At 41.4% G+C, this 23,116-nt stretch overlaps 1 protein-coding gene across 1 annotated transcript in view; it reads right to left on the bottom strand.

Moving 5' to 3' along the window:
- The window catches only part of LOC147238655 (uncharacterized), a 50,757-nt gene extending 36,262 nt beyond the window's left edge, over positions 1 to 14,495 (bottom strand). The window contains exons 1-5 of the mRNA XM_086198097.1: positions 14,475 to 14,495; positions 12,072 to 12,098; positions 3,792 to 3,863; positions 3,195 to 3,311; positions 1,177 to 1,212 (exon numbers count right to left, since the gene is read on the bottom strand). Of these exons, the coding sequence (XP_086054223.1) occupies positions 1,177 to 1,212; positions 3,195 to 3,311; positions 3,792 to 3,863 (225 nt within the window). The 5' untranslated portion in view covers positions 12,072 to 12,098; positions 14,475 to 14,495. The remainder of the gene's footprint in view (positions 1 to 1,176; positions 1,213 to 3,194; positions 3,312 to 3,791; positions 3,864 to 12,071; positions 12,099 to 14,474) is intronic.
- Positions 14,496 to 23,116: the final 8,621 nt, after the last annotated feature.

The raw sequence follows: 23,116 nt of genomic DNA on the forward strand, positions 1-23,116 counted from the left end.
CTCACTCCCCATTTTTTGGCACGACCTAGTTAATGTAGTTTTTACGAGGCATCTTAATCAAATGCTTTATTTGCTGAACACCACAAGCAGTATCCAGTTGCTGTTAACTGGAACAGCTTTTCCCCTCCTGTAAAAGGAGGGTTTTTTCTTTTCTTTTCTTGTTTTCGGAAGAGAAAGCCATCATTTTTGCAGTGTATCATAAAATGTGCCATTCATTTTCACCGTAGCAGCCATAAAACATCGTACGAGTATCTCGAGACTTATCGTACATCTAATTTCAGATTTTTGCCTTCACACAACTCATTGTCGTACACTATGGAGCCTTCGTATTCCGCAAATACACCAGGTCTGTCCGTGATACAGTACATAAGCGGGGCAGAGCAGTATTTCAAAGCTGCTACACTGGCGTCTCTTCCATCAAAGTTTCCCCATGGTAGTGTTGTCTCAATTTCCAACATGCACGGACCTCACACTTATCCTTTTGAAAGTTGACACATATGCGAGCGTAAGTTGTGAAGTACATGGGTTGTTTTTTTTTGGGGGGGGGGGGGGGGGGGGGTTTGACATAGTGTAAGAATTTACAGCTGTGCCAACGCCACCATGTTAACTTCGCTCCCATTACCAACTCTCAGGGTTGTGTTTGTTCTGTTGGAAAGCACAGCAGTACCTGGTCACCACTTCTGTGCTGAGCTCACATTGCTACTGGTGTGACCTGGTTTGGGAATGCCCTTAAACGCACTTTCCCAAATGTTTTGTGCCCCTGCATAGCAGTCAATAAGAGTTCGCACAGGTTACGAGGTGACAGCATTATCCGATGGAGCCGACAGTGCTCCCGAATAAGACTGGGGTTTCAGTACTTGTGTTTTTTTGTTGTAACCCTGTAATTCATCCTTTTTGTTGGCCGGATTACATCTGCATCATCTCCACATTGCGTGTTCCCCAACGTGCAGCTGTGCCGTACTGTTCCAACCATGCCAGTGCCATGAAAGTGTACCTCACCAAGCAAGTTAAAAAAAAAAGAAAAAAAGAAGAAGTTTGTTTTCTGAATGGAGTTTGGACTGACTCAAGCACAGTAAGTTTGACATGGCTTAACTAAATTAGGTTTTGTTGGATTAAGCTTCTTACGGTTGTCCCAGCCTAAATGCAAACGATATCACGGCTAATGTTAGTGCTTACCATAGGCCCCGTTTCTCCAGGTTGCCCTGGATCACCCTATAGGAAAGACAAAACCAGTTAATATGAGAACAGTGACAAAATCTTTGTTTTGTTTTTTTTCCTAGAAGTTGAGAACATGCACGGAATTTTAAAATGATCATAAATAGCTTTCAGAGTAACGTCCAATGTTCTGGTCAAAAAGGGAAAAAAAAAAAAAAAAATTCCACATTGTGCCTTTATTCACCCTTAATTTTAGCCTTACTCTGGTGCGTAGCAGCCAGGTTGCCAAGCAGAGCCCAGTATTGTTCTCCTTTAAACCAAATTGCCGTAGAGGTATTTATTATACCATGCGACTTGTAGCCTTCACTCTGACGAGCATCTTTTTTAGTCTCTGCTTTTGGTTCAGGATCTGGATGCTTCTGTAGTTCTCAGACATGAAAAAGACACATGCTATGTTGAGACGTCAATGCCAAAGTAATGCTTGAGCGTTATTCCATTTTTGCCTCTTTGTAACATTCCCAGGACAACGTTTCGCCACTCCGAATCATGGCAGGAGACATAAATTATGAGAGAAATAAAGCACCGCGGCAAGAGAGGTTTAATTTCTTGGAAAAACAACAACTATTTCAACTGCAACTGGAAGAATTGAAAACAAAAACTTGGAAAGGAGCACATTACAACACTTAATATTTTTGCACTCCCACTGTGAACTCTGCCAGGACAATAAAGATCAGCTGGAGCCCTCAGAAGGTTTTATAGCTGAACATAATTGACAGGCCTCTTCTGTTTCTTCTTTCTCTCACAGGCAGAGAGCAGATAAATTAGCATCACGTCAGTGACAGGACATGGAAAATGTTAAGTTATAATGAAAAACAGCAAAGTCAATGTAAATCCATACAGTAAAGCATTCTCTCGGGAGTGCGTGTATGATTTGCTTGTCTAGTCTTCATTAGAAAGGTTTCCATTGAGGTAAACCCTCCCATAAATACCAATTTAGCACAAAAACAACTTGTTTTCCTCTTCAACACAATAAAGTAGTTTTAAAAGGGCAATTCAAGAAAATTTCCTGACCCACTTGTGTTTGGATAACAGATCCTCTGCACACACAGGAATATTTAGCTGCTCATAAAAGTTATTTATCTCAACAGAAATAAATTATTGACTGAATTCTGACCCGTTTCTTCTAACCTGCTCTGCCTTTTCTTTTGGATCTTACTGTTTTCTCACTCACTGATTATTTTAGACAAATAAAGATCAGTGTGTAGAGAGAGAGAGAGAGACAAAAAAAACCCTGCATTTTAAGATCTTAAATTAGGATCAGGCTGTGAAACGGCTATTTAAGGCAACTTAAAGTCCCCTTCCCATCGGAAATATGTTTTTCTTCTCGTTCCCACAGTTGAATATCAGAACTAATCTGTGTAGAATAATGCATGTGCAGATAATGTAAGGCTGTTTTCAAATTCATTGGGGAAAGTGAACATTTTCTGTGAACGAGGGGAGATTTTATTTCAAGGGCAGGATTTGTGACATCACAAATATTTAGGATCTCAGTCCAATATTCAGCGTATTCAGGTGTAACATGGAAACTTGGAGGTCTCCAATGCACAAACAGTGATACCTGAAATAAAAATATGTATATATTTGTACGCATCTACGGGTCGCCAGTCCATCAACACATTGAGACAGACAACCATTCACACCTACGGTCAATTTAGAGTATCAATCAGCCTCGTCCCCTCTTGATGTCTTTGGACTGTGGGAGGAAGCTGGAGTACTAGAGAGAACCCACGCAGGAACAGGGAGAACATGCAGACTCACACAGAGAGATCCTGTGCTGGAGCTGGGACTAGAACCCAGAACCTTCTTGCTGTGAGGCGACAGCGCTAACCACTGCACCACTGTGCCGCCATATACCTTAATATATCGAGAAAATCTTTAAACCTGAATTTATGATGTAAGAAAAAAATGACATAATCTTAAACTGGACCTCTGTTGTGTCCTCCGCCCAGCTTCATTGAACTGTGACAGTCAATACTCACTGGTAAACCAGGCACGCCTCGGGGTCCATCTTTCCCTGTGTCCCCTGGAGGCCCCCGTGGCCCAGGAGGACCTGGTGGCCCTGGAGGCCCTGGTGGTCCTGCTTGCCCCTGATCTCCCTGTGTGTCAAAATAAAAACATTTCAACATCAGTCTGCTATGATGTTGTTGAATCCGCCGAGACTGGAGCCACAGCAGTTGAATCATGAAGAAAGAGGAGTGGAATGATGTCGGGGAGCTAAAGTCTGCCTCCATTGATAACAGGGAGTATTTAGGGTCTTATGACTGGAGCTAGCATACAACAATGATGATGCAATTGATCAAAATCATAATTAATGCCCTTTAGTGTTTGCCCCCCCCCCCCAAATGTAAGTCATGAGTTGAAAACACAAACTTACTGAATTACAGGAAATGTCTTTACAATTATTCAGAAATTGCACTTACAAAAAATGTTTTAGACCTTAGTTTCAGACAGAAAGTCTATATTTTTCACAATAGAGCCAATGACAGGTGCATGCTAACTGCAGAATGGGCGGAAAGAAGTGAATCGGTGAGACAAGGCACGGGGGACAGAGAGACGAGTAAGTACACAGCCACTACCTTAATGAGCCGCCGCTTTATGAGCTGCTGGTCAGCAGAAAGAAAGCCATGATTGATCTTAGGGAAGACCATCTGAGCAGGTGTGTGAGGTCAAGAGGTCGAAGGTCAGAAGGGAGAGAAGATTGAAGAAGGATGAAGTCCCAGAAGAAGGAGGAGAAGGAGGAAAGCAAATGCAAAAAAAAAAAAAAAGAGAAAAGTTTTTGTTAAAAAAGACCTGTGTTCATGAACCCTGCACCCAGCATCTTCACAGATTTGGGAGAAATCCATATTTTTCCAATGTGGAGGCGGTTTCCTTCGGAAATCTGGGCTTATTTTTTTGGAACTTAAGCCCATAATTGCCACCTCAAGGGTGCGAGGGCGCCGCAGTGGCCTCGTAGTCCCCAGAAAAATGTGAATTTCTCCTCCTCTGTGAAAATGCTGTAATAATCATCACTGTGCCCGCTGCATAGTCAGACCCCAGGAGTTGCACACACTGAAAACAGCGTGGTCGACCTTCTGAATTGAGAGTGATTCCTAACCTTGTTCCTTTCAATGTAGCCATTATCCTGCTAGTGTCCATTACAAGTGAGTGGCTTCATCAATCGCTAAAATAATCCTGAAGACCAAATTGGTGGATTTAAGGCTTTGTGGCGAACCATTGCAGTGAGCTTTAAAAAAACATTTTTTGCCACATAGGTTAATCATCGACTATTTCTCTTGGAGTATTCACTTTAGCATTGATGGACACAAACCAGACCACGTCTTGGATTCAGGATTCCTGTTCCAGTAGGCTACATCTTAAAGGGTTGTTAAAGGCCACCATTTCTTTCAACAGTGGCAGGATAACATCATGATTAATTACACTAGTTTTATGTGCCCACTCTATCTTTGAGAACAAGGAGCAGACAGCGTGTGCTGCTGCGCGGGGTCGGACTGAGCAGCAAGGCGACACCACCACCGACAAACCTTGACAGTCAGGATCTGATTGCTGTGCAAAGCAGCCAGCGTAGGGAGACCAGGCAATCCCTAAAGGGACAAACAGCAGAATATGGCACAACACACACGTGACATTCAAACACTGGCTGAACAAAACCAAACAAAAACAGTTAAAGGAAGAAGAAGTTGAGCATCCGATCAGCTGTATGACGCACCAAATAACACGGCTGCGATGTTTTCGAGGGTGGGATCGAAAACCCATCAAATTCAGATGTCAAACAATAAAATCTGAGGAGCCAACAAAGCATTCTATGTATCCTATTTCACATTTCACTCTGCATCATGACACCACCGTATGTAAAAGTACGGAATCACGAAGTTAGCGTTTCCTCTCGTCTTCTTTGATCCATACAGTGCATTTGTTTCGATGTTTATCGCACGATAGCCTTTGAACTAGAACACGCGAGTAAATCAAGAGGCAGGATTGCCCGCTGGAAATTCAATCAAATGGTTTCCAATTCCCTTGTCAACAATCATCAAGGCAGATGCGAGCCACTCACGGATACAAAAGGAAGCATAGGGTTTATAGTTTGTAGGTGGAGAGTTTAATGGGAATCCAGAAACATTTCTTCAACATGGTTTTGAATGTTTTGATTCACAGACAATCAAAGGCATTCTTCTTGTGGAGAATGCCCATACTCACACATTCTTATTTTATTGCATCCCCGCTTGCTAGTGATGAGTCTTTTACAGTCACATCGCCACACAAACATCCGCAGAAACATGAAATTGAACCCCGCCCCTCTGAGCAGATATCATCCAATCACAGTTAAGTCGCTGCGACGATGCGGCCTTTCAAGTTTTGGATCGTATGTCCACCGAGGTGCTGACTGGGTTGTAGTAGGGCTGATATTTTAAAGAGTTTTCAGGGTGGTGTCTCTTTTCAAAGCATTTCCAAATGAAAAACATATGAGGGGAAAAAAAGTGAAAGAAAGGAGTCAAGAGTGTTTATTTGCCCTGACGTAAGCCACAATCGTTGGTATGTTCACATCATCCAGATTACTTCTTACGGCTGTGACCAAGGAGCACATCATTACCTGCATTCATGTGGTTTCACAACGCGCTCCATGCTATTTCCCGAAGTGCGGAAGCCGATCCTAAACGGATCAGATTTTAGGTAAAGTTGGTTAACGACTTTATTTTCTTGTTCTTGTCGTTGGATTTGGACAAGTTTAAACTCTGTGTTTAATGTTACCAGATAGGTTTCTCCACATTGGTGGCCTCTACACATTCAAATTTTTTTTTAAAAATTACCATGATATGCATACAAACATGTCTTCTACACGGATCAACTGGACACTAGTAATTAAAAAAAAACAAAACAATGCAGCTTTGGTTTTGGTGTTTAAAGGCAATATTATGAAGGTAACATGCAAATTTAAGACCCCCTTTTAAAATGAGCCACCAAGAAACAGGAAAGGAGTCTCTAAAGACTAGACTAAAAAGGCTAAAATGATGTCTCACAGGGGTGTCTAACATGGCAGCATGACAGTTCGCTACATTGATCAAACATCTCTTTTCCTGTCCACTGAACTGAGATATCCTCAGTCCTGCCTATTATTCAGAACTCTCTGAAGAAAGTGGAAAACATGATCAAGGACTGCGGCTCAAACTCTAAAAAAAAACAAAACAAAACTGAACTGTAGAAATTCGACAGATGAAAGATGGTTTGATATGATTTTCTTGGCATCTGGAGCTAACAACTAGCTAACGGTACGCAAATTAGGAATAATGCTACCCCCCAAAAAAGCTCAATCCGCACCAATATTCTTCAGCAATGCTTTCACTTGAAACTGATGCCTTGAACATGAGGCAGAAGCGAACTTGAGTGTAACTACCAACAAAAAAACAGATGAACTGTTTTTGCAAAAAAAATTACATTTTAAACGGTAAAATAAATATTGGCTGGCAAGTATGGGAAGCCTTTCTTTGTCTCCCAAAATGTTTGAAAAATAAAAGTGAAAATGTATTGTTGTAAATCCGCCGTTACCGCTGAGTCGTGGAATGTTCTTTGTCAAACGACAGATCCGGTAAGTGGGAAAAAAATGACATGTGAGGCGCTAAAGACAGAGCTACAGTAACAGACGTTTTTTTTTGGGCTTAAATTAGAAAACAGTCCATGAACAAAATAATTTAAATGGAAGGACAAAGTAGGAAAACCCTAAATTGCGAGCAACATTAATGATGTAAGTGCTTTTCTTTCAAATCAGGATTTTACTCAGAGAGTTGACTCGTTAATCTAATCTGTCAAATCAGTTAATCATATTAAAAGTTTGTCTTTAGGGTGTTTCTGTCTGTCTCAAGAGCCAAAGTCATCTTTCCAGCTCTCTCCATGTGATAGTCCTGAAATGAGTGTGTGGCATTTCATGAGCTGTATATTGTGGAATCCTGTTTAACTTTCACAGATCCATCATTTCTTACGGTAAAGAATGCCTTTGCGGCTTCATTTTGTTTGGGTTGAGGTTCGTTTTGGCACTGTGAGAGAATAAGTGCAGGTGTGTTGCTTTTGATTGTGCTCAATAGTTGTAATTAGGCAATTTATAATTCCTGAATAGGGCGTACTGCATATAATCATTGCACGGCTCTCAGCTGAGTGTTATAATTTTGGTTTGCACGAATGGCAGAATAAGAAGTACTAATTTTTTTTTTTTTTTTTTTCAAATCTACAAACGAAGAACAAAACTCAAAAGATCCCGGGTCTTTTTCATTTTTACATTTTATTTTGTCACTGTTTCCATTTTGTATGTCTGTTTATTAAAGGGAAGTTACATGACCAAGAAAACGCTGCAGGTTTTGCTCCGTCGTAAATAACCGACCAACCTGAAAGAAAACTGTATCTCTAGAGTTGGGCACTCATACAAATATGCCCTTGTAAGAGTTTGATCTTCCCTTACATTTGGAGTTCAGATAAAATCTGGCCAATCCAAACATGGTTATGGTGCCATCCCTCTGGTTTTCCAAAGATAATTCAAAAAGCATGGCTCATTAAGAATATGGGTTTCAAAGCAGACTGACTTAATTCAGGCCAGCAGCAGAACAGAGCCATGGATACTTTCTTGCTGCAGACAATGGCCACACTGTGTCTAACTGCAAATATTTCCTGAGTTATTTAGAACCTCAAACATCCTCAAGACAGAAAGGGAAAACAAGTCCTGGATTATGGTCGGGGGGTGGGTGGGGTGGGGGGGATGGACAATACAGAGAGTTCTGGCGAGAAACTGCAGAGCAGCACATGAACAGGTTGGCCCTGCTTTCTGGGTTGTAGCCTGTTTGCTTTTACAAGGATTTTGTGAGTTGGAAACACTGAAAAAGAAGCTGCAAGAAGATAATCTAGCCCCCCCCCCCAAAAAATAACAGTAGTTTAGTCGTCCTCTGTCAGAGAAAACTCTGCGATGGTTGCGCGCTGATCTCGCCCTGCCTGATGTGTGAGAGGTTAACAGAGAATCCTAACCAGTTGCAGATTGCTATGTTTTGCTTTTTCCCTCTGAAAACGGATGTTGGTTATATGGCAAGGGGCTCCATTGCTGTGAATTTGCTGTCAGCAAGCTGACTGTAGTAAACAAAAAGCCAGATATGAGGACAATCAGCAACAGCCGTCATAGGACGCTGGCCAGAACCAGCGTCTCCTCCCGCAACCACACCAAAAACACAAAACATCCCAACCAACTACAGACCGGAGCTTTTTTTTTTCTTCTGAATATAATATATACGGTATATGCGGTGCAGATTCTGTGCACAGATGGCTTTGATACATGTAAGAGAGGAGTAATACATTCATTTCAGGCCTCAGATATGGCATCCATATGATACATCAGAAATTATTTAGAATAAAAATGTTCTTAAGGCCTTTGGAGTCATCAAAACAACAGATTTAAACAGGTCTTGGTTCACGATTGAAATGTAAAATCCTGGAAATTACATAATGCAGCCTTTATTCGTAGGAGAAGGAAGGACTGGACAAAGTGATTTTTATGGTGAATTCTCAGGGATTTTTCCTGCCACCCAGTTTGTTGCTCCTCAGTTGTTTGACAGCTGGAGTTCATGCCATTCTTCAAAAAGACCACACACACCTTCCCGGGTGATACACACAGCCAGTAACGGATTTAATTACATCCTACCAGCTGAGCTAGAACACTTGGCCACACATTAGTTTGTCAGAATTGGCCGATTTATTATTTGTTGCTTGGTTAAACTTTGACTTTTGGAAATGGCCTTTGACATTTAGGGTGGACAAATGGATGACCCTGACATGTGGAGAGCAGGTAGAGGAAATTACTGTCTGCCGCGTGGTAAATTCTCACACATTTCTTGCGAGAGAGGCTTGTTTTGACCGCTTTGCATGACCACAGAACACACATTTTAGTTGTGTGTCTGTTTGATTATCAGGCAAATTTCGAGTGATTTTGAAAATGTTGCAAAAATGGTAGTCAGGCATGTATTCATGAACTGGTTTGGTACATTGGGTACAGCAATGCAACGCTAATATTCTGCCCATAGGTTTGGTAATACCCTAGAAGATGCCGACAGCAGAAACAGCTATCAGTGCCACGAGGTTTAGATTCCTTAAGTCAGAGCTTTTACTCTTTTAAAAAAAAAAAAAAAGCAAAAAAACACTCTTAATGAATGAAAACCTTTTTTTTTCTTTGTGAAATTTGCCTTTTCCACATCAAAAATTTCCGATGTGATCCTGAAATGACATGATAGTTCATTTCCCTGCGCTACCTCCAGTTTGGTCGGGCATCCGAAGAGACGCAGTTTGTCGCGTCACTGAGTGGGTCGCTACGGCGATGCTTCCTGGTTGCTGCTCTATCATATCTTCCTGTCAGTTTGGGGCAATGTGCCCCCGGTGAGGTGGTGGAGGGGGTGGAGCAATGAACAGGATGCTAGGTGGGTGAATTGACGATGTATCGATGATCTCTCGCAAAGATCCACCCACGAGCAAATACGGACGAATCAGAGCATCGTAGGTGCGACACAGTATTGCCAGACACTGAGTTCAGAATGCCATGACAATCATGAGTCACGGTGACTTCCACTACTACTCGTGGCATCTAGTTTTACTTGGTTTTATTAGTTAAAAATGGTAAAATGATGCTCATAGGATAAATGCAACTCCAATACAAGGTATCCTGGGATGCTGGCGAATGGAGTATATTTTGTCCCGTTTCCAAAACCAGGTAAATGATGTGGTAGTTCAGTCAATTTTATTTAACAAAGGTTGTGACACCCTGCAACGGCGGCAACGAAAAACCCTCCTTTCAACAGGCAGGAACGTCGGGAAGGTCCAGGCTCAATGGGAACGTCGGTCTGCTTTGACCGGTTGGGAGGAAAGAGAGCAGGAGAGCGGGACAGAAAACACAGTCGACTCAGATGTCTCCAAAAGTTATGTGGAGCATCTTTTGTTTTTGCTTTTTTGTTTTTTGACACAGTCGGCATCCATTCTTCTTGGGCCGATGCACCAATTGTCAGTGTTCAAAAGGCTTAAAAGCGGGTCTTGGTGATAAGCAAATTGGCAAGAAAAAACAGTAGGAAAAGGCAAATAAATAACTTGCCTGAGCCTGACCTACAAATCTAGATCTGCTCAGTTTTACATGAAAAGACATGAGAATGAAAGACAAGTAAATACCATATTCTGGTTTAGCCGTCGCCCTGTGAGTGACTACAGTTACTGAATGTACATCGTCGATACTGGGCATGAAATGAGCTCCATTTCAAACCGGATAGCGACAAGGTCAAGCAGCACTTGTCCTGCTATGCCTTCATTTATTCCTCCCTCATACAGTTCCACTACATTTACCTACTAATCTAATGAGCGAAGTCAATATGCCGTTCTGGGGAGGTAATATGATTTGGTGGTGAACTGCACTGCTTTCATGCCCCTGTAGTCCGTCACATGTGAGCGTATGTTCATTTGTAACCAGTCGGGGGCCAATACCGCTGTAATTGGAGGTTAATGAAATTGTACTTTAAAGTGGACAGTTTATTTATTGACTCTGTAAGACAAATATGGCCTGGCTGGTCCCTGTTTCTCATCTGTCAGCCATCCTGCCATTTCTGAAGTACAAATCACTTAACCGATAGAGACGGATGACTCAATTTCCGAGGTTAAAAGGGTACAAATTAGGGGCAACCTGAGAAATACGATCCGTAAGGCGGTGATTTGCTACTTTGTCAAATGAAAAGACATTCTCTTTGTTCTTCAGTGGTCCAATTCTTGCAACCATGATGCGATAGTTTTGTTTTTTTAGATAATCAACGAAAATCCCATAATAATATCAGGAAATGTGTTTCCTGAAATTATTACGGGCCCAGGCAAATGCGCAACGCCACCAGGAGATCCAGGAGCTTGGCCGCCATTTGAAGTCTGCTCACGTAACGCGAGATGTGTATCATATCGCACTGCGACCGATCATCAGAATTCACAGGGCAGGCCATTTGTATTGACTTCCAAATAAACTGAAATGCAATTCTTCAACACGACACGCAGAACTGGCCTGGAGGACAGCTGACAAAGTTCATCGGCAAAATACCAACATCCGAATGGGCACCAGTGGAGGATTGGGATCAGATCCGCTCGGGAGATGGCGGGTGTTCTGGTGACAAGGCAAACCTCTGTGTTGTTGGGTCCTCTTGTACTTTAACCTCCATGCGCTCTCTGCCCTCAGGAAAACCAATTACAGGCATTCAACTCTATACAATCTACTTTTGACGAGGAAGTGAAACGTACTCCCGTGCACATGTGACCATGGATAACGCAGTTTAAACTCAACCTGCGCCACCATAGTTGGGAATCATTTTTAACCGTTATTTGGGGAAAGTGAGGCTGGTTGCTGCAAGATGGAGTAATTCATTCAAGAGTCTATCAGGCATGGAAAAGCACTCACATTATCATATTTAGGAGCTAAACTTTTATAGAAATGTCAAACTGTGGAACTGGAAATGATTAAAAGCTCTGAATACACAGTGTCACATTGAGAATCGAAGTGAATCACAAGTAATTACAGTGAGATGATTATAGCCGAGATTGAGCAGATAGCTCGGGCTTCCGCTGGTGCGCAAAAGCTTCAATTCAAGACATAACTTCTTGAAAAGCACTCCAAACCCTTCTCTCCCAAGGTATTTTGCACGTTTGTCTGCCTCTTCTTGATAAAGAAATAAGCAGAGTTGACATGCTTGTTGTATTTGGCCAGATGAGAAGAACTTTATCCCAGGAATTCCATGCATCTCAAACCTTTTGCCCACAATTCTGCTGAGGGAGAGTTATAAAGTCACATTCATCAGCTAATCACAAGTAAAACCACATACCCGTGGTCCCTGGTCGCCTTGATCCCCCTGCAGAAGGCAAGAAGAAGAGAATTTGTTTTGAAATGCGCAGGGTGAACACACACACACACACACACACACACACACACACACACACGCACACACAGACTCACGGTTACGGCGCTAATAATAAGCCAAGACTCACACTGAACTCATTGAGGTATAATTCAGAACACATTGATAAAGCAAAATACTACAGGAACCTCAAGTATTCCTTGTGGTGAAGAGTAAAATCAGTTATGATAACATAGAGTGACATGAATTGGGTATGAGAGACAAAGAGAGAAAAAGCAGCGGTGTGGGGTGAGATGAGTGTGGGTGGAAAAGCAATGCCAGGCCAGACTTTGTGCCCTCGAGATCTCTGGATGTCTGCCCGTTTTGGGGGTCGATCTCGGCGGACCGAGCGTGTTCCTGAAGGAGAAAGGCGGTAGGTTTTGAATCAACCTGTACGGTGAAGACTGTTGGTTTTATCACATTAGAGTGAAACCAAACCAAAAGCCTTCATTTGAAATAACTGAGGTAAGACCAAACGAACACCGAATTATACCCTTAATCGGTCCAGAATCTGATCATTCTTAAACCATCTTGTTTGATGATCTTCTTGGCGAAGCTACAATGTGACCACAGCAGTAAAATGAGCCAAGCAAAGTTATCACACATGGATGGGAATTTTGCACAACTTCGGTGTAATGCCTGAGCACTTTCAAATAAAACAGTGCTGTGAATTTTTCTAATCTTTCACCGGGCGGCTGTTCCGAAGCCCGATTTTTAATAGGAAAACATTTGTGAATGGCCACACAGTTGCATGCGTCTTGGGTGGGAGCACCCGCGCAGTTGTTTTTCATTTAACGGGACTGCAGATGAAGTGGTTCAATCGGGAGAAATGAACACGTGTCTGATCCGCGAGACGCGTCATTCATCACTGTGACACCGGATGCTTCGCGATCACCTACATCTGGCTCTCTCATGGCTTCAATTTTCCGAGTCATTCCACATTACCCGGAATCTGAAGTGTTTCTCGATGCAGATGAGCACGACGACCTTGCGTTGCTGTGTTCGTCCCTCGCAAATCGGGTCTTTTTTTCTTTTTTTTTTTAAACGACAGATTGATCCTTTTAAAATTTCATACAAACTATCCACACGCAGTTGAAATCGTCATTCGACGTCGAACAGCCTTGATTGCCCCGAGTCGTATTTAATAAAGGGTTTCCACTTTGTTTACGATTATAAGTGAATTCAAGGACTCGTTTATGTAATATTTATCATACATTTGGCTCCTGTAGGCCCTGCAGACATATAAAGCTACAGTGTGGTTATTTTGCAGGCTCTACCACTGTTTTATGGATGTAAGCATTTAAGGGTTCATTTTCAAATTGGTTACTGGCTTTCAGTCATTCGTGTTCTGTTCTGCGGACGTGTGAGCAAGAGGAGCGTTTAAATAATTAGACTTGGGGCCGGACGTAGCTGAACGCACACCAGAGCGGTAAAGGTAAAATTAACAATTCTTATGCAAAAATTAAGTGCGGGAACAAAAGCGAAATTTTTGTTGTCTTGACCTATAAGATGGATTAAAGAGTGGATTTCAAAAGCTGGGCATTTCATTGAGTTTTTCTTGGCAGGCAGACAGACAGACAGACAGTGTCCAATTTGAGATGAAGCTGGAAGTACGATCACACTAAAATAAGGTCGACCCAAGACAACATCAATGTCCGTGTGATTAACTTATAGTCAGACATCCTTTTCCAATGGAACATTTAAATTATATTAATCTGTAATTCGCTCTCCCCTGCTGAAGATCCCCTTGACAAAACAGCATTTTTCTCATTTGAAAGTTGAATTGTGTTATACACACACTGATAGAAGTACCAGTAGACCAGGTGTCATGTAAAACAATGAAATTATTCTCAAAGGGGAAGTCTGTGGCATTTTCTTGAAAAAAACAAACAAAATCTTGCCTTACAGAAATGCAATCTGGCTAAATGATCCCTTATGAGACACGTGCGGGGTTGAGTATGTCTGTAGAGCCGCTGCTCTCTGGCTTTACTTCCAAAGTCAACATTAACTCGCCTCTATAAAAATTATTTTTTTCAAGGGTTATTAAATTGAGACACTAATTGAATTTCTCACGCTGAATCTGAACGTTATGACCGAATTTCACCGGCAGAGCTGCGTCCCGGTGTCGTCGTTTGGCAGGCTGGAGCTTGTGACTGTGTCGTTATCAAGAATAGTTTTGTTTTGTTCGGTTCCTTAAATGTAGCGGCACGTAACGTTTTAAAGAGTCAGTTTGAGATTTTTGTTGTCATCGGACGGGCTGTCTTTTTTTCATGCTAAGCTAAACAAAGTGCCTCTCGCTTTATTTACTGTAAATAAATGAAATATACTCACTTTTTCCCCCTTTGGACCTGGAGGACCCTATAGAGAGAAGGAAAATATGTTGAGAATATTTTATAACACGTCAATATGAATAACATGAACAGCTACTGTACAGTGCCAGGGCGCCGTGTTGGCAGAAAGCTGCGAGGACCTTACAACAACCTGACAGTCAACAATGGGGGAAACGGACAAAGAGAGAGGGTGAAATCAAAAGATTAACCAGATCTGTTTTTACTGAACTAACTGTGTGTACTTTTTGGCATCTTTCAGCATTTGATTAAAATGGTCTGTTGTAAATTGGGAACTGGTTCATTGTGCATTGTAGACAGCGGGGGCTTAGAAGAACACACAATTAAAACACAAAACAGGCCCCGATCAAATCCGTGTTTACTTCGAGGATCAATCCAGGAATGTTCAAGCAGACAACAACAACAAAAAAAACGGATTATGACAAAATATGTCAACCACACCTATAATATTGTATATAGTATCTATTACACATGTTCATATATTCAGATTTTTGTGTGGGAAATGATCAAATGGAACACTTTTTTTCGTCTTTTTTTCCTTACATCGCGGTTTAAGGAAGCCGGTTCCTCAGACAGCAGCTTCATGGTGGGCTCTGTTAGAGATCACGGGCAAACAAGAGGATTCCCTATTGAGGTGTGCATCCAGATGCTTGAGCCTAATAAACTTGCGTTTTGAAAAGTTTTTGTTTTTTTTTAAATTAAAGGTGAAGGATGGAGCAAAGTAAACCGATCTGTTTCCTTACTCTCGCAACAGGAGTTTTGGAAAGCTTGCGTTGGAGATCCGTGTCAGCGGTGTAACTAACTGACCACCCGCTTAGATACAATGATCCTGAGCTTTTGCAGAAACAGAGGAAGGATGCTCTGCCATGTACAACAATGCTAATTTCAATTCCACATGAAAGGCTATCTGTCAAATGTGTGTACTAAATCATTTTCTATTTTTTGGGATAAAGTTATATGACTGCAGAGATCTGGAAAATGTGCTGTTTTTTTTTTTTCCTGCTGTCAGAACCGATGCTCATAAAGGACAACTGTTTGGGATTAAGAGAAATCTCGTGGCTCATATTGCATATTATAATTCCAATTATGTTGTCATGATCGTAAAATCACCTGAGGCCAAAACACACTGAGTTTTCATTCATTTAGAATTAATCCTCCTCGGCACCCAGGAAGGACATTGGTCTAATAATTGTGTTGCGAGCCACGAGCTTGGTCCCCTGGTTTGCCTCCAGCTTGGTTGGTATTCCATACACATACTCAAAAATCCGACAGCAGCCCAGAACATTCAACACTTCACTTCTCAATTTTTTAAGTTGAAATGGCCACTTGGAATGGGCGGAGCAAGTGGGAAAACTAAAGAAGATCGCAATAAGCGGCTGCTGGCGCTGGTTAAGTATTGTTATTTTTTTTAATATGGTGCTGTGAGAAGTTTGACAACCCAAATTTTGCCAAATGGCAGATCTGCCGCAAGGAAAAGCAAGGGAGCTCTCCAACACACAGGACCAGTTGCTCGCAATTCACACATTCACCACTAGATGCTTCTAAATCCTACCCGGTCCTCTGCAACTGTCAAGATCGACCGTACGACTGGAACTGCTCTGCAGTGATTTCTTTTCTAAGCTAACATGGTGTGTAGCCTATCCAGAGATATCAGGCAGGAACAGAGGTTACACAGACAGTAATCCATAGATTGATGTCATTCCAATCAAACCCACGTTTGGATGTTGTTTATGCGAGCATGGACCCCTGACCCTGAACAGCAGGCCTGCAGACGCAGAAAGTCTTCCTCTACACTGGCATAAATCAGCAAAGTCTTCGACTGAAATGTTCCAGAGGTATAGTAGGAGCTTTGTTACAGCCAGTTTCTACCGCACTGCTCTGAGGGAAGTGAGATGTAGCCAACTTTCTGCCTGCTCAGTGCCTTTTGGCATTATTTTTGATGCATACTTAACTATTTGAAGCTTTTTGTTTATGTATAGTACAGCCTGTGTTCCTGAGTGAAACCGAAATCTGCCTCGGTCATGAGGTTGTGAACCCACACGGCAATCCTCTCCCATCAATTCAAATACAAGGCAACAAGCTCAGATGATAGCCAATGAGAAATGTTAGCTTTGATCCACATATATTGAAGGATTTGGACCCGCTGCCGCTTACTTGACAAGACGTAGAAAGAGCCATGTAAACACAAAACGTGCAAGTATGAAAACAATGTTTCCGATTGCGGTTCCGTGGAAGGGTAATAACAGAGGCAACATATTGGACTCAAATATGACTTTTACTTCATGTGGTGGCATTCCAGAGCAGCTAATTCATCTCCAGCTTATTCCCGAGAATGTAAGGCAGTTAAGAAAATCAGTGCAGGCTTTTGTTGTGAAGGAAAATTGCCTTGGGACTATAGGAAGTTACTGACATGCTACTACTGTAAAACTCACAAACAGCTGCCACGGAACAACACACAAATAGATCCATTACAGGTTTTTTTTTCCTTTTGTTTTACTCAAGAACACATAATATTTTGCATTTAGGTGGAAATAATTTGCATGCAAAATTACTATGGGCATAACGGGTTTGTGGGAAGAATTTAGCATATCAACCACCGTTAGATTTATATTGAAAATCCATGAGTTGCAGGGTTGTTGTTTTTTTTCCATCAGATTGGATTTTGATCATTTTTGAAAACACATCCAGTGGCAAAACAAAAGTTTGCGAGTACCACTTTTTATTACGCTTGATAATCACCACAAATGAATGACTTTGTTTTTTTTGTTTGTTTTTTTTAAATGTCAATGCCATCGTTAAAAACTACAAAGCTAACGTGAGGCTAAAAATGAACTGTAACACTGACACACGGCCGCAGTTAGATTAGCACTAATTCATCTTTTGGAGTGACACCATTTGTAGTCTTGTGAAGTAAAAGTTTTGAAATTGACAAGAGCAGTATTTTTTGGCATGGTTTATTTGAACAAAATGTTGGAATAAGGTGGCACGGTGGTGCAGTGGTCAGCACTGTGGCCTCACAGCAAGAAGGTTCCAGGTTCAAGCCCCGGCTCCAGCATGGATCTTTCTGTGTGAGTCTCCATGTTCTCCCTGTTCCTGTGTGGGTTCTCTCTGGTACTCCAGCTTCCTCCCACAGTCCAAAGACATCAAGAGGGGACGAGGCTGATTGATACTCTAAATTGACCGTAGGTGTGACTGTGAGTGTGAATGGTTGTCTGTCTCTATGTGTTGGTCCTGTGATGGACTGGTGACCTGTCCAGGGTGAACCCCGCCTCTCGCCTGAAGGCTGCTGGGATAGGCTCCACCCCCCCATGACCCTTAACAGGAATAAACGGAAGAAAATGGATGGATGGATGTTGGAAAAACTCTTCAACTACTGTTATTTTGGGCATTTAACTGATAACCCATAGGGGGAAAAAAAATTCCATTGACTTTGAGATGAGGGAACCGTACTCATACTTCTGTTCCCAGAGTGGAATCAAACTCTTGGACGGAATACATTAAATATGAAAAAGAAAGGTTTCACCACTTGCAAAAAAAAAAAAAATATATATATATATATATGTATATATATATATATATATATATATATATATATATATATATATATATATATATATATATGTATATATGTGTGTCTATATCTATATCTATATCTATATCTATATATATATACATATAAAAACATAAAAATCAGAAGTAATACCATATGCAATATACTGTATGTCCTACGGATTGATAAGGGTTCGTGCTCATGTTCTGCTCTTCAAAATGGCAACCAGTGATAACCTGATCGTGAGCATTAAACTCTCACACCTTGGTAACTGCCTATATTTGAACTTTCATGTGTGGGAGGCTGCATTTGATACAACAAACTATCGCGCCTGTTCGTTTTACTCCTCTCGTCCGTTCTTCAAGCATGTGGAAGTAATTCTGCTGAAACGTGCACCTCCTCGTTATACGACCTATCATTCGCGCATCACTCAGACGGACAGCATCCACTGGAGCTTTACTGAAAGGTTTAAACGATTTAAGTGAACGTCTTTTGCAGAGACTATTCAACAGATCTCCTGCGAAGATTTTTGAAAACTGTGGTGGAATTGCAGCAGGTGTCTATTTGTTAAGTTGTCTCTGTGGGTTTGTGGTTTCTGTCTGCCCTAAGGAAAGGTTCTAATCAGCACCTGTGTGAACTTTTACTCTTTACTGCTTCTGCTCTGGCTCTTTTTCAAAAGCAGCCCTCCAGCAGGTGCTCCACAGCTCATCAGGCTGCGTCTGTTTGATCAAATGTGCCCACTGTGTGTGAGCAACTTACACAACGTGATTAAACCTTTCCCGTGTTTGACATCTTCGTACTTTGATTGCGCTGAGATTTCAAGCGGACATATCAATGCCTAACATGCTGGTGGTGTTCATCTGAACAATTTTTCATTTTCTTTCCAAGAGTGGAGGACCAATAGTCCTGTCCCAATCATGCAGTTTTGTGAACTAAAGTGTTGTCAGGGACTATCAGCAGAGCTAACTTCTGTTAACACAATTCCCCTCTTCATAACACCTGGCAACCTCACCAAAAGGGCTTGAAGGTAATAAGACATTAGGTGGTGCAATTAATCTAATATCAATTACAGTTACAGCGTACCACAATCACAAAAAAAAAAGGTCATTGGTAAAATTTAGTAACTTCTAAAGTGCCAAAAATTGCATGCTAACTCAACGCAACTCTGGCTACTGGCATCACTTCCTCCGATAACACCTTGGACACACCAGAGGGCATAATGGGTACTGCATTCGACTGTTTGAGATTATGTTACTATTAAATTTTTACGACATTATAGCAGTTAATGAAAGATAAAGTTAAAATTTGTTTAAATATATGTTAGCTAAACTAAAAATAGCTTAGCTTTTGAGAAGGGCAACTTTGGCTATTGGCTCCAAGAGATATTCGAGCTAATGATGCTGCTACCTACTCCCCTTTAAAATGTGAATTTTTACTGCACAAATGTTTGCAGTAAAGAATCACTTCCCCCAAAAAGCGCCTTTAAAAAAAAAAAAAAAATTTAGTTATTTGCCGTTGGCTGTCCTCAGTTCATGAAAAACTTTTTTTCCTACCTTCATGACTTTTTTGGTGAGTGAATTCACAACGTGAGCTAGGTGCTGGAAGCTCCTGCCAGCCGAAGTCTGACGACAGAAAAACTGTATGAAACCTCTGTGTACAAACTCGTGTCACATTTTCCGGTATAATCCAAGTTCTGTTCATCCAGTTGTATTTACAATGCTTCAAGAACATTTTAATTTCAACTAAAAATAAATACTTTCTACACAATGTAATTGGTGTACGGCACACGGTTAACGTCAAGCAAGCAGAGTTGCTTCGTTCGCGATTAACTTTAAATAAGTAAAGACATGTTTGGCATTTGGGGAAATGTATTATCTGCTTTCTTAAATGACATGAGAACTTAAAGTCTTTAAAGTAAAATTTCCGGCAAAGAAGTTTGCGAGATTTCCAGTGAAACAAGGAACTGTGCTGCTCCCGTCATTTTGAATTGAGATGTGAAGTTGGTGCACTCTGGGTTGATGCAGATAGACAGGCAGCATTTTGCTGCCACTGTAGCAGCAATTATGTCTCTCAAAATCTATTTTAAGTTTGCTGACAGAAAGTGGCTAAAAAAAGCTTCCAGGATGTCTCGCAAAGACCATAATACACTTGTAACAAAGCAGAAAATCCACTTACTGAAAATGGCACTTATCACATTGTAAGTCCTCTGTTCCAAAATGCTGCGTATTAATGAGATGATTTGTAACACAAACAACAAAGGTTATGGTGGACCGGAGAAATACCTAGCATCTCATTCTCTGCCAAACCATGACCGCTGTCTCCTGCAATAGCCTGAATGAGCTGTTGTGGTAGGAAAAGAAACACACAACAACAAACGGGACAGGAAAAAAACAAAACAAAACTCTGCACCTTTAAAGGAGAGGTCTGAGTACATAAGAAATTATGAGAATATTTTGCTGAGGGGCCAAACCCGCAAGGAATGTGAAGAATATGCCCATTCATTTCTTAGTGTATAGTAGATAGTAAATAAAGATAGAGATGGAGCAATGCTTTTACAAATATATCCCCATTTTGTTTCATTATGTGCAATACAATATGGTGCGAAGGATGGAAACATGGCAACATGCCCGTAGAGACACTCACTGGATCGAAGAGTAACCCCTTATGCTGTTTTTCAGATTTTGTCATCTCATTTTGGGAATCCACGTGATGAGGTGCGTAGAATAATTGACTCTGATTTATCTAATTTTGGTCCATTAAGCAGCCCCTCAGTCTAAAATATGCTATCTTAGAACATGTGTTCCCACTTTCTTCTGATTGGCCGACTCCCGGAAGCCTGTTGAGGGGCAGTGTCCCAGTTATTGGTAGGTGTATGACATGGTGGAGATGTCACGATGAGCTAATGTCGCAAACAGTCGAAGAAAAATATGGAAACTGAGCGGAATTCAAGGACAAGCCTGAGTTTTTTCGCTTGCTTGGTTTACTTTTACGTATGTTTACCTCGTTGTTTAGGTTTTTTTTAGCTTTGGCCATGTTTAATACGAACATCTGACAACATTGTAACCTTATACGTGATGGAAAATATGGGAAAGCATAATAAGTCCACTTTAATTTGAAATTATTTTGTCAAAATACCATTTCAAAGGGCTAGATTGATTCATTGGCTGACTGAAATACACAAATTCTGTATTTCCTGTTATTTTTCAGCCTGTAATCAACAAAGAGAATCATCTAACCTATTACCGACTATTGAAAGTAGCATTTACACCAAAACACAAGAAGAGACTTCTGTCGGCTGCATTAAAACATTGAAATTAAGACACTGGATATCCATTTTTCACATTCCTACTTTCTCCAGATTTTCGGGAAACATGATGGATGAAAGCCTGACAGCACTTGTTTGTGTCGAGCAAGGCGAGGGGCTGGCACATTATTGTAGCTTTAGCTGTTGCTGCAATGAGCAAAAAAAAAAAAAAAAAAAAAAAATCATTCTTGTGGGTTTGGCTGCAAGTTGCTGGTACAATTTTGCAAAACAATCCAGCTCATCCAGCGAAATGCAAAAAGTCAAGAGCGGGTGATCAGCGTGTAACCTCTGTCTGGCCTCAGCTGTATTAGTTTTCATCACGGTGACCTGTTAAACGTATTCGAGGTCCAGAAAATCAATCCATCAAACAGCCCTCATATCCTCATCGGAGAACCTGAGCCAACCGCGCTGCCAGCAGTTGCCGTAGCCACATGGATTCAATCATCTCACCCTGGAGCACTGGCATCCCTGAGAGCACAAGCCAACGACTACTACTTTTACAACCTCTTCTTTACGGTTTTCTCAAACGGCTAAACAATATTAATAAACATGTGTATACACGGAAAGTTAAGCAAAGCAATCCTTAAGGCACAGAGTGTTGACAGCAAGGGGGCGACTGAAGAGGGGGCAGGTGAGGAGTAGCTGCTCTCCACAAAAGTGGGAAGAGGGCTCGAGTAAAGGAGTTGGAAAAAACAAAAAAAAACACTTACAGTCTTTAAAGTAGTTCATCGTGTTTGCCACACATCGAAAGAAGTTCTAGAAGTAGTAGATCACATTAAAGAGATGGAATTTTCAATGAAGTTAACATGAAAAATTGGAAGTTGGACATGCTCAGCAGCGTCTTTTAGCAAATGTTTCCTTGAACGTCCATCGTCCAGAGCCTCCTTACCGATTCGATTCTTATAGGAACATCATCTGATATTCTCCTAGGAGCTCGTCAGAATTACCTCAGCTGATCAAGACCAACAAGCCAGTCACGTTCCGTGTGTCCAGGCTGATTTCAAGAAACAGATTCATTTGAAGGTTGGTACCAGTGGAAAAATGTACTGTAAGTATCTAAAGCAACAGGGAGCCCTTTAGCTTCACTTAGCATAAAGAGCGGGGGCACCGAAACAGCTACTGTGGTTTTGTAAACGTGTCGGAAGTTCGCAACTGACACGTATCTATACTATCCAACTGTAACACTATCCGAGGTGCCGGGAGAAAGCTTCCACCTGTTTCCAATCCTCATACTCAGCTTTGCAGCTACTGGCTAGTGACCATCCAGACATTTGAGTGCAGTCAATCTTCTCATCTCGCATGGCAAAAAAAAAAAAAAGTTTATTTCCAAGGCTATCAAACTATCCCTTTAAAGAATAAAAACCTCCCAGAATTGAAGATAGAGCAACGTCTTTTTATTTTTTTAAATCCCATTTGCCATGAGCACTTTACTGAGCTAAGTGGAAATGTCCCATCTGGATATGCAAGTGTAATCAAAATATAAGAGTGACACAGTGATTGCTAAATCCTCATTTAGTCATTTGTAGCTAAACGCCTGCTGTTGGTATCGCTGGAAGGAAAACTATTCAATTTCATGCGAAAACCTGGAAAGAAATAAAAAAGATTTTGGAAGAAAAAAAAAGAAGACATATCTAAATGTACACCTCCGTCTGTTAGTTCTGCATGGGAACCCGCATCCATATTTCTGTTGTTTTATGGCGGGAAACTATTGGAGGGCAGGCATGTGAGCAATCAGAGTAGAATGGCAGGAACGGACAACCACAAGTGGCTG

This window comes from Aulostomus chinensis, chromosome 24 (assembly GCF_037954235.1).
Source record: "Aulostomus chinensis isolate RoL2024-O1b breed Wild chromosome 24, RoL_Achi_v1.0, whole genome shotgun sequence".
Classification (NCBI taxonomy): Eukaryota; Metazoa; Chordata; class Actinopteri; order Syngnathiformes; family Aulostomidae; genus Aulostomus; species Aulostomus chinensis.